The sequence below is a fragment of the Danio rerio genome, chromosome 17 (assembly GCF_052040795.2).
Source record: "Danio rerio strain M-AB ecotype USA chromosome 17, GRCz13ab, whole genome shotgun sequence".
NCBI classification, from domain to species: domain Eukaryota; kingdom Metazoa; phylum Chordata; class Actinopteri; order Cypriniformes; family Danionidae; genus Danio; species Danio rerio.
In genome coordinates, this window is record NC_141037.1 from 17,571,397 (window position 1) to 17,587,867 (window position 16,471).

The 16,471-nt window shown below is 32.7% G+C and overlaps 2 protein-coding genes across 3 annotated transcripts in view; both read right to left on the reverse strand.

The window, feature by feature from the left end:
* hmbox1a (homeobox containing 1a) overlaps window positions 1-16,471 on the reverse strand; it is a 664,927-nt gene that overhangs the window by 68,483 nt on the left and 579,973 nt on the right. The window lies entirely within an intron of this gene.
* Window positions 1-16,471, reverse strand: part of tdp1 (tyrosyl-DNA phosphodiesterase 1) — a 73,933-nt gene that overhangs the window by 16,783 nt on the left and 40,679 nt on the right. For both annotated transcript variants that reach the window (XR_015513231.1, XM_087290297.2), the window contains one exon: window positions 4,550-4,655. Coding sequence is in view for 1 of the 2 variants with exons in the window: in XM_087290297.2 (XP_087146423.1) it covers window positions 4,550-4,655 (106 nt within the window). In the remaining variant the exon portion in view is untranslated. The remainder of the gene's footprint in view (window positions 1-4,549; window positions 4,656-16,471) is intronic.

Here is a 16,471-nt window from a genome sequence, read left to right on the forward strand (position 1 = left end):
AGTGAATTGAAGCACTGAGTGGACCAGAAAGAATGACGTTTTGTTTGAGCTTTGCTGGTTGATAAATCCATTCAATTAAAAATCTTGGTTAGAACCTGTGTTAATAATTAACACTTATCAAGTGGTCTATTAATAACAAAACATTATTTAGGACTTAGGATGATCAATTTGTAATTTTTTTATTCTAATGGTTCATATTCTTATTGTTTTATTGCATCTTTTTATTGTTGTGCTGTTTCTGCTTGCCTTGTATTGTTGGTATGTTGCCTTGTAGCACTTTGAGTCTAAAAAAAAGTACATTACAAATAAAATTTACTATTATTTTTTTATGTTTCTGTCATGTATACAAACATTACATCAAGCAAATAATAATTTATTTAGAAACATTCACTGATAGGATTACGCTATACGCTTATGGTCTGATGTGGAAATTAATTCGGTGTGTGATGTCTCACTGTGACTGAGTAAACATCAGAACATCCACTGGAAATGGCTGCACCCTCAACCATTGCACCCCAAACTTGCCTCAAAACACCTCCTTGGAAGTTTCTTTTGACAAATAAGTGCTTAATTAGCTGGTTTGGGTGTATCTAATTGGGGTTGGAGGTAAACTCTGAAAACCTTTCAATTATTTAAGGGTATAGAGGGTGACTTTGGAGACAGCCCTGGCTGCTGTGGAGCAAATTTTAGTATAGTGAACTCATTTTCATGTTCAAGAAAACAGCTTGAGATGATTTAAGCTATGTGACATATGTAGTGTGTCATCCACCTGGAAGTAGCATCACACAATGGGTTCATTGTGGTCATAAAAGGATAGAGATGCTCAGGTGTTTAAATGATACGCTAAAGGTATCGAGGGAACCAAAGCCAGACAATAATACTAGAGTTGAACAATATATTGCTTGAGCATTTTTATATTATTGTATAAAACTGTTTATTCAAGGACAACCATGTCCAGAAAACCATAAAGCACTGTTTATTAAACATTTATTTTTGCTCTGTCGTTTTTATAAATGCTTGTGATTAATTCTATTTTATGCAGATGCTCTGCTTAAAAATAGGCTTGGTCACCCCAGTTTATCTAAACTAGTAACTTCTTCCAAATAGAGCTATTTAAATCATCTGGTGAAATTATATTCATATCGCAACAAAACAAAATATTGCAATGTCAATTTTTCCAATATCATACAGCCCTAAATAATAACATTACAAAACACCATCGTACCAGCAACCTGAACCAAATTCTACACCAAATTCTGACTCTAGACACACTACGATTCAAATTCCACTGCTGAAATGGAGGCTCATCAGACCAGGCAACCTTTTTTCAAATCATCTATAGTGCAATTTTGGTGAGCCAGTGTAAATTGTAGCCTTGGCCTCCTGTTGTTAACTGGCAGGAGTATGACGTGTGTCAGCTGTAGTTTATCTGCTTCAATGTTTTTTTCATGATGGATTCAGAGGTGTTTTTCTGCAGATCTCAGCTTTAGCGAGTAGTTATTTGAGATATTCTTGCCCTTCTATCAGGTTGAACCAGTCGGCTCATTCTCCTCTGAACTCTGGTATCAACAGAACATTTTCCTCCACCAAACTACCACTCACTAGAAGCTTTGTCTTTATTTTTTAAGACCATTCTCTTTAAAACTGAAACACTGCTGTAAATGAGTAGTTTCTGAAACATTCAGGCCAGTCTGGCTGACACCAACAATCATCATTTAATGATCTTTCATCCCTATTCTGATGCTTGGATTGAACTTCAGGAGATTAATATTTAGCAAATAAAGTGATGGGTGAGTCTACTGACACAATTAGTTTTTTTATGTAACCCTTTGCACAAAAACATAAGATTCTGACAGTATTCTGATTATCTTCTGATTGGTTCTTGGGATATAGAAGCTTTTGCTGTCAGAAGCAATTGGCGTTAGCGGCTTTGCCAACAAACTGTTATTTCTGAATGCCCTGACGCTGCGATTCAGATGATTTGAAGCAAAAAATATTTGCCTAAAGCATTCACTCAATGGCAGTATGTCATTTTTGGTGGAAGTGGCATTTAGTGGCTTTTGCATCAGAACTCTTCATATATAAATACACACAGGCATGCATATAATTGAGAAAATGTTTCTATTTAGACATAAAATATTTGTGTTTATGATACAAATTATATATAAATAAATGCATCTGTAACAAGATTGCTTTTTTATAGTTTGGTTTCTATGTATGTGTGTGCATATATATCGCAAATGCATTATATATAAAATAAACACACACATCTATTATGTCAAAACAAACTTTTAGTTTAAATTCGAATAATCTTGTTTAATCTTTTTTATCATTAGTAGGGGTGTAACAGATCACGGTTAATCTGTGATTCGTGTGGATCATAACCCACGGTTCGGAACACACGTGACCCACGAATTGATACTTTTTTTAACTTGTAGATTATTCCTAAATTTGTAACAATCGCCTCTCACGTCAATCAATTCACATGTATGAAAGCATTTAGGCTTTACTGTAAATATAAAGATGATGGAAGTTGTAGTGGGTTATTCGGGATGTGATGGGTTTCTTAGGTTATTAAAGGTGTTTTCAGTCACTACTTGTTTAGCCTGCATTTATGCATTCAATGTAAGCTGCACGATCAATCAATAAAAGATCAGGATCTTACCATCCACGCAACATGAATTATAAATGATGGTGATTTGCATACAGTTATTAATCCTTTGAATCGCTGCATTCAAATCTGTTTTTGAAAAACGCAAAAGTTCAAGAAAACAATTCAGTCGTCAGTCTTTTGAGTTCATTATAACGTTACAAACAATCACAAAACACAAAAGTACTATGAAAACAGTTTGTAGTTTAGATAAAACTACTGATGTTTATGGTAAAGATTAAAATCATTGTCAAAACTTAACGCTCAAAAATGAAAGTTGTAGGTGGCAGTTACATTGTTTAACCAATAGGTGTCGACAACCAGCTATCAAAAATATGCCACTAAATAATTTTTCAAAAATGGCACATCGAGCAATTAAACATGAAGTTTTATGAGTGAATAACTGAATCATTTATTAAAAATGAGACTAAAAATAAATATAGGTCATACAAATTATGTTAGATTTCTACATTTAGCGTTATCAGCAACAACAGTATTGATTTTCACAGTACTGAACATTTTACAATTTATTTTTATTCATCTGGTTATTTCTTAATTTTATTTTTAATAAAGTGAAAGGTTCTAAGTTCTGTTTGTTAAAACCAAAAGTTTTTTTCAGTGCTGTTTCTGTAATAAATGGAAAGCAAATGACATTTGTCTCCTCCCCTTTTTAGCTGATCTGAAAAAGGGTCCAATCCGTGACTAAAAAAACAATGCTATCCAAATCGTGAGATTTGTGATCCGTTACACCACAAATAATTAGTAATGTGCATTTAGAAAACATTAAAAGACTATTTAGCATTAAGATTAATTTTTAACCATCAGATCCTAGATTTTCAAATAGTTGTATCTTGGCCAAATATTGTCCTGCCCTAACAAAGTATACATCAACGCAAACTTATTCATTCAGCTTTTATGTGATGTACGTCAATTTTTTTTTGTGGTCCAGGGTCAGATTTAGAAGCAAACTGCATTAGAATATGCTGACTTGATGCTAAAGAAACAATTATTATTATTATTATCATCCGTATTAATAAAACTGTGCTGCTTATTTATTTATTTATTTATTTTTTGTAGAAACCTTTGTTCAAGCCTTTTGATGAACAGTAATTTCCAAAAAACAAATCACATAGGCCAACCAACCTCCTTAGTCAGTTTGTACATACTTTTTCCTAAAGGGTCATAAAAACTTTAATGAATGAATCTTTAATATTTACAAATACATGCTTTGGCAAATGAGAAGATGAGAGAGAGCTTGGGTGGCAGTAAATAGCATGTCTCCTCGTTATCAATCCTATTTAACGGCTCAGAGCACAGCACTGTGCAGCAAATGAAATGGCTATTAATTGTGTCATGAACACCCCTTGTGCTGTCAGCAATTAAAATAAGCACTTAGCCATCGCACTTAGCTGTCTTTTAACACCTCGCTCATCACATACAGTGAAGTACACTTTAAATAGACACTTATTAGGCTGTTATAATTAAGCAGAATGATAGTGAGCTTGGAAAAGAGTATATTTTTAAGTAAAAGTGCAAACTACGACAACTGCGTCTTTTAAAATATTATTTATATATATTTAGCTTGGAAACCAGCCTGCCCAGACAGCAACCTTTCACTTGCTGTTTTGATTTGTGCAATTAATATCTACAGAGTGTTTCCTGAGGAATCATTTGAACTCTGCATTTCAAAGTAAAGGTTAACCTTTCTTCAAGCTATGATTCAGTGTACTTCGAGTTAAGCAAACCTTTAAGTTTGATGCAAATGCTGCACTGATGTGTAAAGCTGTCACTTTAAGTACGTGTGGTTGTTTAGAGATTAAAAGAATATGTCTGACATTTTAATGAAGTTCGGAATTAAATGAATATTACTTAAGGGAATGACGCATGCGTTGGTCTCACCTTTGCTTGAGTAACGCTGAGGTGGGAGGTCAAAGGGCACAGGGAAGCCAATTGAGGAGCTGCAGGCCGGAAACACATTCTTCTCCACTGGAAATGTGCTCATGTTCTACACAGACAATAGGACATTTATTAATGGCTGATAGTGATCTTTGGTTAACGCTCATCAAAATATCATTCATTGCAAAAAGAAAACCTATTTAAAAGATAAAAATCATTACCATATTAATTAACCCTGCAAGAGAGGATGTACATTACTGTTGAAAAAATAAGTCCTTACATTATTATCATCAATGTTATTTATTAGTAATGTTATAGAAGATATCTTAATACAAAGTTTTAAAGTAAAATATCTTTATTTTACAATGCTTTACAACAACAACAAACTGTTATTTTAAACAGACAGATATAAAAACAGACACTAACTGTCTGACCAGTTGGTTGTCAAATGACTCGGCAATTATCCCACTCATCTCTAATGGCTTGATAGATTAAGGGGCAAAAAAATAAAACAAAAACAAAACATTACATGCAAAATAATGACAAATATAACAAAATAACCTTAACATATACATAAACCAGTTGCACAAAATATATTTTATATAATATATAATTATTTGCACCCCTGTTTTTTTCCCCAATTTCTGTTTAACGGAGAGAAGATTTGAACACATTTCTAAACACAATAGTTTTAATATCTCAGTTCTAATAACTGATTTATTTAATCTTTGCCATGATGACAGTAAATAATATTCGACTAGATATTTTTCAAAACCCTTCTAGACAGCTTAAAGTGACATTCAAAGGCTTAACTAGGTAAATTAGGTTAACTAGGCAGGTTAGGGTAATTAGGCAAGTTATTGTATATCAATGGTTTGTTCTGTAGACTGTCCAACAGAAATATAGCTTAAAGGGGCTAATAATTTTGTCCTTAAAATGGTGTTTAAAAATTAAAAACTGCTTTTACTCAAGCCAAAATAAAACAAATAAGACTCTTCTATAAGAAAAAAATATTATCAGACATACTATGAAAATTTTCTTGCTTTGTTGAACATCATTTGGGAAATATTAAAAATAAATAAATAAATTCAAAGGGGGGCTAAAAATTCTGACTTCAACTCTATATACACACACACACACACACATGCATATTAATGTGATGCAGTGTATTAAAAATAGTTTTTTGGTAGCTAACTTTATTCAGTTAACATATTTCACTTCTATTAACAAACAATGGTAATTTAATGTTATTTCTAATACTTCTAATGTTACAATAATACTCTTAATATTGCAATAAACAAATAAAAACCTATGCAGGATTTCATATGATTTCATACAAACACTGGATTTCCTACAACCTACAAACATCAGTCTTTGTTGATGTGCATTCATGTATTATTTATTTTTTTCCAGATCTGTTACAATAACCATTACATTTGCACAACTGTGTGTACAACATAAAAACCCAGAATTCCCATTTATTTTAACCCCATCTGAACAGGTCTAAAGATATGCCATGACTCCCATAAACTCAGATGATGGTGATAGCATGGTCACATAAGTGCTCGGCAAACTCTAATGAGAAGGTGTGCATTCACTCGTCCTGTTTTCTGTGGGTAAAGTCAGAGGGGAACAGAGCTGTTCTGAGTGAAGCTAAACTCTCATTTGTGTGGTGGGCATGAAGATGGAGGGGGCTGGATAGATTTAAAGGGCAGTGGGGAATATATCACCTAGACTCAGACAGCTAATGCTTTCACAAAGCCCAGAGAGATGCAGCATGCAAACACTGTCCTGTTATTCCTGAAATAAAAAAACAGGAAGCGACCCAGAACCTCACCACAAAACATAGGATGCGGTTTATTCTGGATGACATATTTGGATCACTGAGATAAATTACATTTAATAATCATTTACTCAGTTGCCTTTTCTAAAACCAATAAAAACTTTGTTAAAAGTTCATGGTTGATCTGTCAGTTTATTTGTTTAAGTACATTTATTCCACATTTATTATTATACACTCTGTCAAAATAAAACAATACATTTTTGTTTTATTTTACAAAACAAAGCAAAAGCAAAGCAAAACACTAAACAAAAAGCAAAGCAAAACAAAAAAACAAAAATGAAACAAAAAACAAAACAAAACAAAAAAGCAAAACAAAAAAAGCAAAAACGTTAAAAAAAACAAAGCAAAACAAAATGAGGCAAAAAAAACAAACAACAACAAACAAACAAAACAAAACGAAACACGAAACAAAAAATAAACAAAAAATAAATAAAAAGCAAAGCAAAACAAAAACAAAACAAAAAAGCAAAGCAAAGCAAAACAAAAATTAAACAAAAAAACTAAACAAAAGCAAAACAAAAATGAAACAACAAAACAAAAAAAACAAAAGCAAAACAAAAATGAAACAAAAACAAAATAAAACACATAAAAAGCAAAGCAAAACAATAAAAAAACTAAACAAAAGCAAAGCAAAACAAAAACTAAACAAAAGCAAAGCAAAGCAAAACAAAACAAATAACAAAACAAAAGCAAAACAAAAGCAAAACAAAACACAACTCGACAAAACAAAAACAAAACACGAAACAAAACAAAACTAATTTTTAAAAAACAAAGCAAAAATTATACACTCAGTCAAAACAAAAACAAAGTAAAAAGCAAAGCAAAAAACAAAACAAACTTCAAAATCAATAATTTTTTTTTAAATCTACGAATTATCCATAACAAAACACAGAATTAATCAAAGTAAAAAAAAAAAAGTTACACATTCTTCTAGACTTGTATTAAATCAGATTGTTCCACAGTTGTGAAAGTGAATAAGCAATTTATATGTATATTTACATTGTATAGGCAAATTTAATTAAGAAACAAACTATTTCAAAAAGAATTTCATTTATCGACAGATATTTCTAAGTTAAAGTTAAGAATACTACAATTGGAGACTTGTGAGCAAAGTCCTTAACAACCTTCAAACTTCTAGTTAAATCTCAGATGTCACATTTAACAATGATAAATCCTGTTTGTTTAACTAATAAAGACATCTTATTGGTTGAGCAGAGACATCATTGGGGTTAATGTGGTCTGAAATAACCTGAGGGTGAGTAAATGATTGAGCGATTTATCTGCATTTCCCCTCATTCTGCAGAAGGGAAACAAACTGACAAAGTCTAACGCACTTAATTGTTGTGGCACGAACAATTTCTTCTGATAAATTAACCAAACAAAAAAAAAGTAGATTTTCACTATGGTATAGCTTTACTAGATTATTTGTCACCAGTGTCTTAAAGTTTATGAAATCCAGCTGTTCTGCAGCAGCTTTATGCGCAGTTAAAAATAAGTATGTTGTTCAGGAGGAAGCCAAACAGTAAATATTCAATTGGATCAGAGCTAAGATGGTGAAACAAAGATATTTGTGCTTTCATCACTAAACAGAACATCTAGGTCAGATTTATACAGCGTTCAATGGCTGAAGGTAATTTACAAATAGCTATTTTTGCATCTCACTTTATTGAATATGCATTTGAAATAGTTTCCCATTCAGACGCAATACTTATGAGAGGAAATTAATTGAAATGAATTTTCGCAATGCAATTTATTAACGTGAGCTCCTTGAATATACGGTATTTGAGGCACTATATAATGCCTAAAAAGCATTAATGTTGCACTTGTAATGAAATTGCTAAAAGAGACACCGCTGAGAACAGACAGTGTGTGGTATAAGGTAGAATTTTTCCATGTTTATTAGGAACGCTAGAGAAACACACGGTCAGAACATTTTGTTTAGCAAAAATGTCATTTTTAATTTGCTTTAAAGACGACTTGGAACAAACAACGCAGTCACATAATATCAGCGTGATCTTATTTTCTCAGAAAGGGTGCGAGCTGTTCTCATTGTGCTTGAACTGTCAAAAACACGTCAAACTGTACATCTTGTGGACTGTCTCACATAAATGCAGTCAGATTACAGGAAGTTAATGTGAAGAGCCGTGCAAGTGCATGGGGACTGTCCAGTTCTGACGTCTTTCACTTTTGCATGTGCTGTAAAAGGTTTTTATCATTGTCTTGAGGCCACTTATTGAGGCAATAATTCTTGTCTATTTTGTAGATATGCCAATTCTTTGGTTAATAGTAGAGGTGTCTTGTGTTTAAGTAGTTTTACTGCGTGTATTTATTAACAGGATAAAATACATTTAAAAAATCAATGTTGGGTAGTTACTAACAATGCTCTACCACTAATGCTACTGTGCTTCTTATCTGAGAACACTGTGAAATATAGTTGAAGTCAGAATTGTTAGCCCCATAAATTATTAGCCATCCTGTTTATTTTTTGTCAAATTTCTAATTAGCAAAAAGAATTTTTTCAACACATTTCTTAACATAATAGTTAATAACTCATATAATAGTTGATTTATTTTATCTCTGCCATCATGATAGTACATGATATTTTACTAGATATTTTTCAAGACACTTCTACACAGCTTAAAGTGACATTATAGGCTTAACAAGGTGAATTAGGTTAACTAGGCAGGTTGGGGTAATTAGGCAAGTTATTGTATAATGATGGTTTGTTCTGTAGACTATCGATAAAAAAATAGCTTAAAGGGGCTAATAATTTTTTTCTTAAAATGGTGTTAAAAAAATTTATAACTGCTTTTATAGCCAAAATAAAACAAATAAGACTTTCTCCAGAAGAAAAAAATATTCTCAGACATACTGTGAAAATTTCCTTGCTCTGTTAAACATCATATGGAAAATATTTTAAAAAGAAAAGAAATAAATCAAAGGGGGATAATAATTCTGACTTCAACTGTATATCCTACATTAGCAGTTTCCCGTATTTTGTGATGCATGCTTATTTATTATTTCCCCTGATTCTGTTATTTAACAGACTTATCTCTCTCTATATTATTCTTATTATGTCTTTAAAATGTCAATAACAGTCAGTTGGTAACACTGTATGTTAATAGCTATTTGCCTGTATAATTGACATTTTAGCATTAATTTTTAGCTTGTTCTAGTCAATAAACATGAATATCCTTCAATAACTGCCATAATTAATGTAAATTTAAGTTTCCCTTTAGAATATGGGGCACAATTTCCTTTATTAGCAATGTGTTAATGACATTTTAGCCTTAATTAGCCATTAGCTATAGCTCAAGTTAATAAACTTGAAGAACACTCAAGTGCCATTATAAACGTGGACATACTTTAACTTTGCAACATACAACTTTAACTTTAGGACATGAGGTTAAACTGTGTTTATTAAACTATTTTAGCAATATAGAATTGCAACATTAAACATAAGTATTAACTTATTGTTCAGTAACTTCACAATGAATCAAAGAAATAATATATGGCTTATTAAGTAGTAAATAATGGTTAAAATGCCTTTATGTTCACTTAAGACTTATGTATTTGCTCATGCTTATTCACTCATTTTCTTTTTGGTTTAGTCCCTTTATTAAACAGGGGTCGCCACAGTGTAATTAACCACCAACTTTTGCTTTACACAGTGAATGCCTTTTCAGCTGCAACCCATCAATGGGAAACAACCATACACTTCAATTCACACATACACTACGGACAATTTTGCTTACCCAATTCACCTATAGCGCATGTGTTTGGACTATGGGGGAAACTGGAGTTGCTCATGCTTAACTGATGTGTAAATGTGAACAGGTTGATCATGATTTACAAGTTTAACTGAATCTAACAAATAATCTAAGAAAAAACAAATGGGAAAAATTTGTGCTGCATTTTCTAAAGTGAAGCATACTTTCTGTATTTAGCCTTTTGCTTATATAATGGCCAGAGCTGGAGTGAGACTCCTTTTCAACCCTGGAGTTTCAAGCCTTAGACAGGCCCACCTCAGTTCACGACTGACTTTATTAAAAAAAATGTCATTTCCAATTAAGTTTCTAATGACACTATCATGTCTTTTTTAAGGTTACAGCTGCTTTAGAACTTCAAATGTTTTTCGTAAATCTGAGAACATTAAAGGGTAGCTAAATCTCCAGTGCTATTCATGAAAAAAAATCACAATGTCCTTTCCTGCAATATCTGAATATATATTCTGTGCAAAATTCTTTATAGATATCCAGTCCTTTGTAACGGTGGTCACACACACACACACACACAAAAAATATATATATTTACACCATCATAAGTAACCCAAACAGTATTATATGCCTTAACACAAAAAAATTAATTAATAAAATAAAATAAAATAAATAAATAAATCGTCATCATTAACCTGCAGGCTGCATTTTGCTCACAGGGCTGTGAGAAAAAAAAATTAAAAAGCGGAGCTGCGGCAAAATAATGAATAAAAAGAGTGAGGCTATGGTCAAATAAATACATAAATGAAAAAAGTCCTACTGCTGAGAGTGCAAGCAGCTAGGGACACCAGCACTTGTGGCCGAAAAACGGAATTCTTCCGGTCCTGCTGATTAGCCAATCCAGGCCTGATGGTGGCTCTGAATTGTCAAAACACTTCTTAAAATGCTTTTTCGGACATTATATATTTGTACATATGTACATGATGGTAACATGTTTAATTCAAGAACATTTGAGCTGGTTTCATTTTTTATATTATATTTAAAATATATTTAACTTGTTTGTATTTAACCTATTATTTTTTATGCAACAGTCAAGTTGCTTGTTAGTTTGCTATGAAATAAAGGAAATAATACATTTTTGGCATGCTGATTTATGTGAAATGGTGAATATATCTATGTAATCACCTTGCAGTTTTGAAATTATAGCTTTTTTGCTTTGAGTAGGCTATTCAGTTTATAAGATCAGTTCAAACTTTTATGAAGTTTTTAAAATAAAATCATTTTTTCACTGTATAAAAATAAACATTTTAAAATATTTATAGTTATCGGCTGATATATCAGTTATCGGCCCCCAAATCTTAAGAGCTATAGGTTATTAATATCGGCCCAAAAATTCATATTAGTGCATCCCTAATTTTTTGTTCATTTCTGTGATTAAAGATTTGCTCTCAGTCACATATTATGTCCTGTGATGGTGGTGGGTGGTAGAAAGGGGTGAGGGCTGTAGGGGCTCGGGAGGGGGGACATCAGTTTATTATGGGAGTGTCAAACAAAGAACAACATTCTACCGGGATAAACAAATATGTGGGGGTGCTAAGAAAACAATGGGTGTAACGATATTCAAACCAAACTGAAAAATGTGGTACTCCCCCTATAATTAGCACAGTGATTTTTTTAGTTCGGTCTGAATATCGTTTATAATGAATATTCATTTGTCAGCACCCCCATATATTTGTCTAGCCCCACCTTTTTTTGCCATGCCTTCATATTAGATGGCATATTAGTTTTTTTCATTTGCCAATATCCTAATTTGCACTGTGCTTATTGAATTGGTCAATATGTAAATTTGATGTTACTTCTTTATTTTATAATTTGCACATTGTCTGTAATTCATCCAGAGATATTTCCACACCCATCTGTTTTGGTATTGTGCTCTCACATAAATAAGCCTTGTTTGGTAAATCTTGCACCTAAAATCCTTACACAGAGTTTCTAGTGAAAAAAATTACTATTTCTGTACTTATTAGTTAACTTATAAAATGGTTACTTTTGCAGTATGGTTCATTTTTAGCTATTTCGTTTCTTAGCATATGCAAGCACATCTCAATTATAGTGATTGGTGTTATACTGAACATTCATTTCCTCAAAAATCACTGTAATGGCCTTGACTTGGCTTCCAAGAGCTAGTAATGCAGCAGTTTTCATGAATACCAAGAAAAAAAAAGTACAAAATGATAAAATACTGACTCATCACCTGCATCTTCACTTAATTCTCGAACATACTTTTTAAACTGTACTAACTTTGTTGGTGGTAAACAAGGGCAAGGCTAAGTTTGGCTCACTAATAATCCCTGTCTCTCATTGGTGTATTGCACAGCATGACTGTTAAGAGAGAGAGAGAACGTTATGCTGCTTTGAGAGCATGTACTTGCTGTCAAAGGTGTTTCATTAAGAGTGAAAACAAAATGTAATTTGTTCTCATGAATAGACGGATCTCAGACTTTCTTAAACAAGTGAACTTTAATTACCACCACACGGTGGCAAACAATGAAATGTGACTCATTATGAAAAGGATGGAGCTTGACCTCTACAGCTGTAAAAAAATAAATACAACATACAGCCTCATCAGTAAGCCAAGCAATCAACCAAAAACGATGAAGTGCAGTAAATGCAAATATAATGTCCTCCAAGTCTAAAAAAGTCTAATTATGGGTTCATTATAATAAAACAAAACATGCGTAATGTTAGTGAGTTATTCATAAATGACCTCCGGCGAGATCTAAGCATGACACGAACAAGACTTCTGTGTTCAACTTCAACTAAAACAAAGATGCTTTGGGCCACAAAAAAGAAAACAAAAAACACAACACATCCCTCCTGAATACGAGAGCACAACCTTTTCACTATCCTCTTTCAAACTCATGTTCCCCCCGCCTCTTTTTTTCCACGGCAAGAGAACTGAACCATACTGTTGCTTAGCAACCTTTGAAGTAATTCTCAGACCTACCCTGACAACAAGGACAAATTACCCTGTGAGTATGTGTGCGCTACACAAAGGCTCTCTCTGTCCATATGGAGAAATCAAAGACGTACTTCAAGACATTATCTACAGCATTTACACACTCAGAGTAATTCAGAAGTACATTCACACACTTTACTTAATTTCTTCACTAAACCCTGCTGGATAAAATAGTAGTTAACATCCTGCAACATGATTAGAGGGTAACACTCATTCTGGTTTAACAGTGAATTCTTTTATTTTTCCTTGACTTTTCAATGACCTTTTAAATATTTCATTAATTTTCACGACTCTTTCAGGCCTGGAAATCAGACTTTGAAAATTCTTTCTATATTGCCAGGTTTCCAAGACAAGACTAGCAATGAGGGTCTTACTTTCTAACCACTTTCTAACCAGGTGGTTTACCCTAAAGATCTGTGCAGAACTAAATAAAATTTTCAGAGATTTTAACAGAGAGGATTTTCATTCGAGATGGATAAAAATCTGATCGCTCAAAGCACTTCACTAGGGGGTCTGAGATGCATTCCAGATGGAGAGGTCTAAATGCATCTGGTTGTTAAAAAACAACATACTGTATGCAAATTTTAACTCCTCCCAAAATGAAAATAATAATAATAATAATAATAATAATAATAATTATATATATATATATATATATATATATATATATATATATATATATATATATATATATATATATATATATATATATATAGTTCAGATGCAAAACCCTCTAAATCCATCAGACCTCTTTTCTTGTAAATGAGCATTTTCTATTAGCCTCCTCTGTTTTGTTTAGATTTATTTAACATGTAATGATGAGGTTATTAGCTGGTAAATAAAATACCTTTTTTCAAAAATGTCACTTTAGACATTTCTTTGTTTTTTAACAAAGTAAATTTTCTTTTGCGTCAACACCAGCTAAATCCAAGTATGCTTTTTATGCAAAACCCTCTGAATCCACCTTTTGAGACAAGACAGTGTATTCAGTTGAAAATCACTTAAGACGCAATTAGAAATTATTTTACCAAACATAAAACACACACACAAACCACCTAAAATTAAAATATATAAATCTGTCAAGTACAGCAAGCGGTGGTTCATTCCGCTGTGATAGACCAGGGAAAAAGCAGAAGGAAAATGAATCAATGAAATCTGTCAAGTAAGTGCATTAATTAATAACATTAAAACTGGCATTAATTAAATCTTAACAATATGTTGTCACTTCTGATATTTGGGATTTAGATTTAATGCAAGTAGAACAATGTAAACATTGCAAACATGGTAAACTAAGCTTGGTAGATTCAAATAATGGAGTGTAAAAACATTGTGAAACAAACTGTTATTCCTGAATGCGCAGACGCTGCGATTTGGATGTTTAGAAGCAAATCTTTATGTTGACGGTGTACTACTGTATGTGCCTAAAGCATTTACGCAATGTCATTATCTCGTTTTTTGGTGGAAAAGGCGTTTAGCGGCTTTTGTATCTGAGCCCTTCACACTCACTCGCACACGCACCGGAAGCGATACAATATTATATTTATGCATATACATTAGATTAGTCAGTACTGAAGCCAAATCTGGAGCTTATCTAACAAAATAACTTACAATGACAGTCCATAAACTAGTACATCCAAATCTAACTGTTATAGAAAAATATTAAATACAAATGTAAAAATCAAGAGAAGCAAAAAAAATGAAAAATGAAAAATTTTGTAGGTTGTCTTTTTTTTTTTTTTGCAGTATCTTGCTTGAATTTAATTGTATTGTCTTTCTATTTCTAAATTTGTGCGACTAAAATATTATTTTAATAAATATATTTGTTTAATAAATCTTTTTGTTTAAATGCACAAAAAAAAAAACCTTTTAAAAAGGTACCACCCCAGTGACAGCACGTGTATCTTTATTTTTGAGAGTGTATGGCCTACTATATAACCACCCTGTCTTTATGCTTTAGTTGAGATTTTGTCGCATAGAATAAAGATGCACATTTCAAAGCGCTTCCCAGGATCTTTGGGTACTGCTGCTTTAAAAACGTTGTGAAGTGAATGAAAATCCTTAAAAAATTGTGAATGAGGCACAATATTTGCATACACTAGCTCTAATTGCAGGGGAAAATAGCCTATTTTGAGCTTTTTGTCTTGCTATTTTAATCTTCAGGGTTTTTCTTTCCACAGGTTGCGATGTGGTAAATGAAAACAGCAATTAAATGATGTGCTGACGTCTCATAATTAATCATAAGACTGTTTGCTCTTATCCTGTGAGAAGACACTTTGGTTAATTATTCACATCAACACAAGCTGATTTCCTATTTCTGACACTTTAAACTGTAAGACCGCCTAGAGATGTATTCATGGATCGAAAATGAGTGTTTGTTTTTTTTCTTTGTAAGAGTTTATTTTCCCCAAACACCCCAAGTCCTTGAAAATGTGCAAACAGACTTCACATCTCTTTGACATGATCTATCAAGTGGCTTAGCATTCATTCATTCATTTTCCTTCGGCTTAGTCTCTGTTTCAGAGATTAACACAGTGGAATGAACCGCTAACTGTTCCGGCATACGTTTTACGCAGCGGATGCCCTTCCAGCCGCAACCCAGTATTGAGAAACACCCATACACACAGACTCATACACTAAAGACAATTCAGTTTATTTAATTTACCTTTGTGCCTTTGCACTGTGGGGGGAAACCAGAGAACCCTACATATATGTTGCAAAATAATATATAGATGTTATTAAAGATAGAAATACATATGCAAACAGCTGTGCATTTATGTGCATTCAATTTAAGCTGTCACAGGGTGTGTATCTTACAAATAAATAGGTGCACAAATAAAAATATGCTCATTTGTTGAGGGTTTTTGTAGGAAGCTTTGATGCTAATTGGGAAAGTTCACCCAAAAATCTAAATTGTCAATATTTACTCACTCAAAACCAGTTTAAATTTTTTTTCATATATTGAAGGAAGTTGAAATAGTATTTGTCTTTTCTACTATAGAAGTGAATGTGTTTTGACCTTTTGCCTAAGGCAGCAGAAGTATGGTTTTCGAATGCACTTCACGCTTTTCAACCTAAGAGGACCCTCACTAATTTTTTTCAGAGCGTCCTAAGTTGCTAGGGGTGCCCCTCCTTAAGGATATATATAATCTAGTGTGCTCCAAAACATTGATACACTTCAAATAAAAGGTCACTTCAGTTTCTCGTCAAATCTTCTGACCAATCTTTCTGGTATCTGACATGTCCCGCCCCTTCATTTGCTTTTTTTATTTGATTGGCTTGAGCTCAGTCACACTCACTGGCAGAGCTGTGCTAAAAAGAAACGCTTAAAAAAAATTATAATGGGAGGA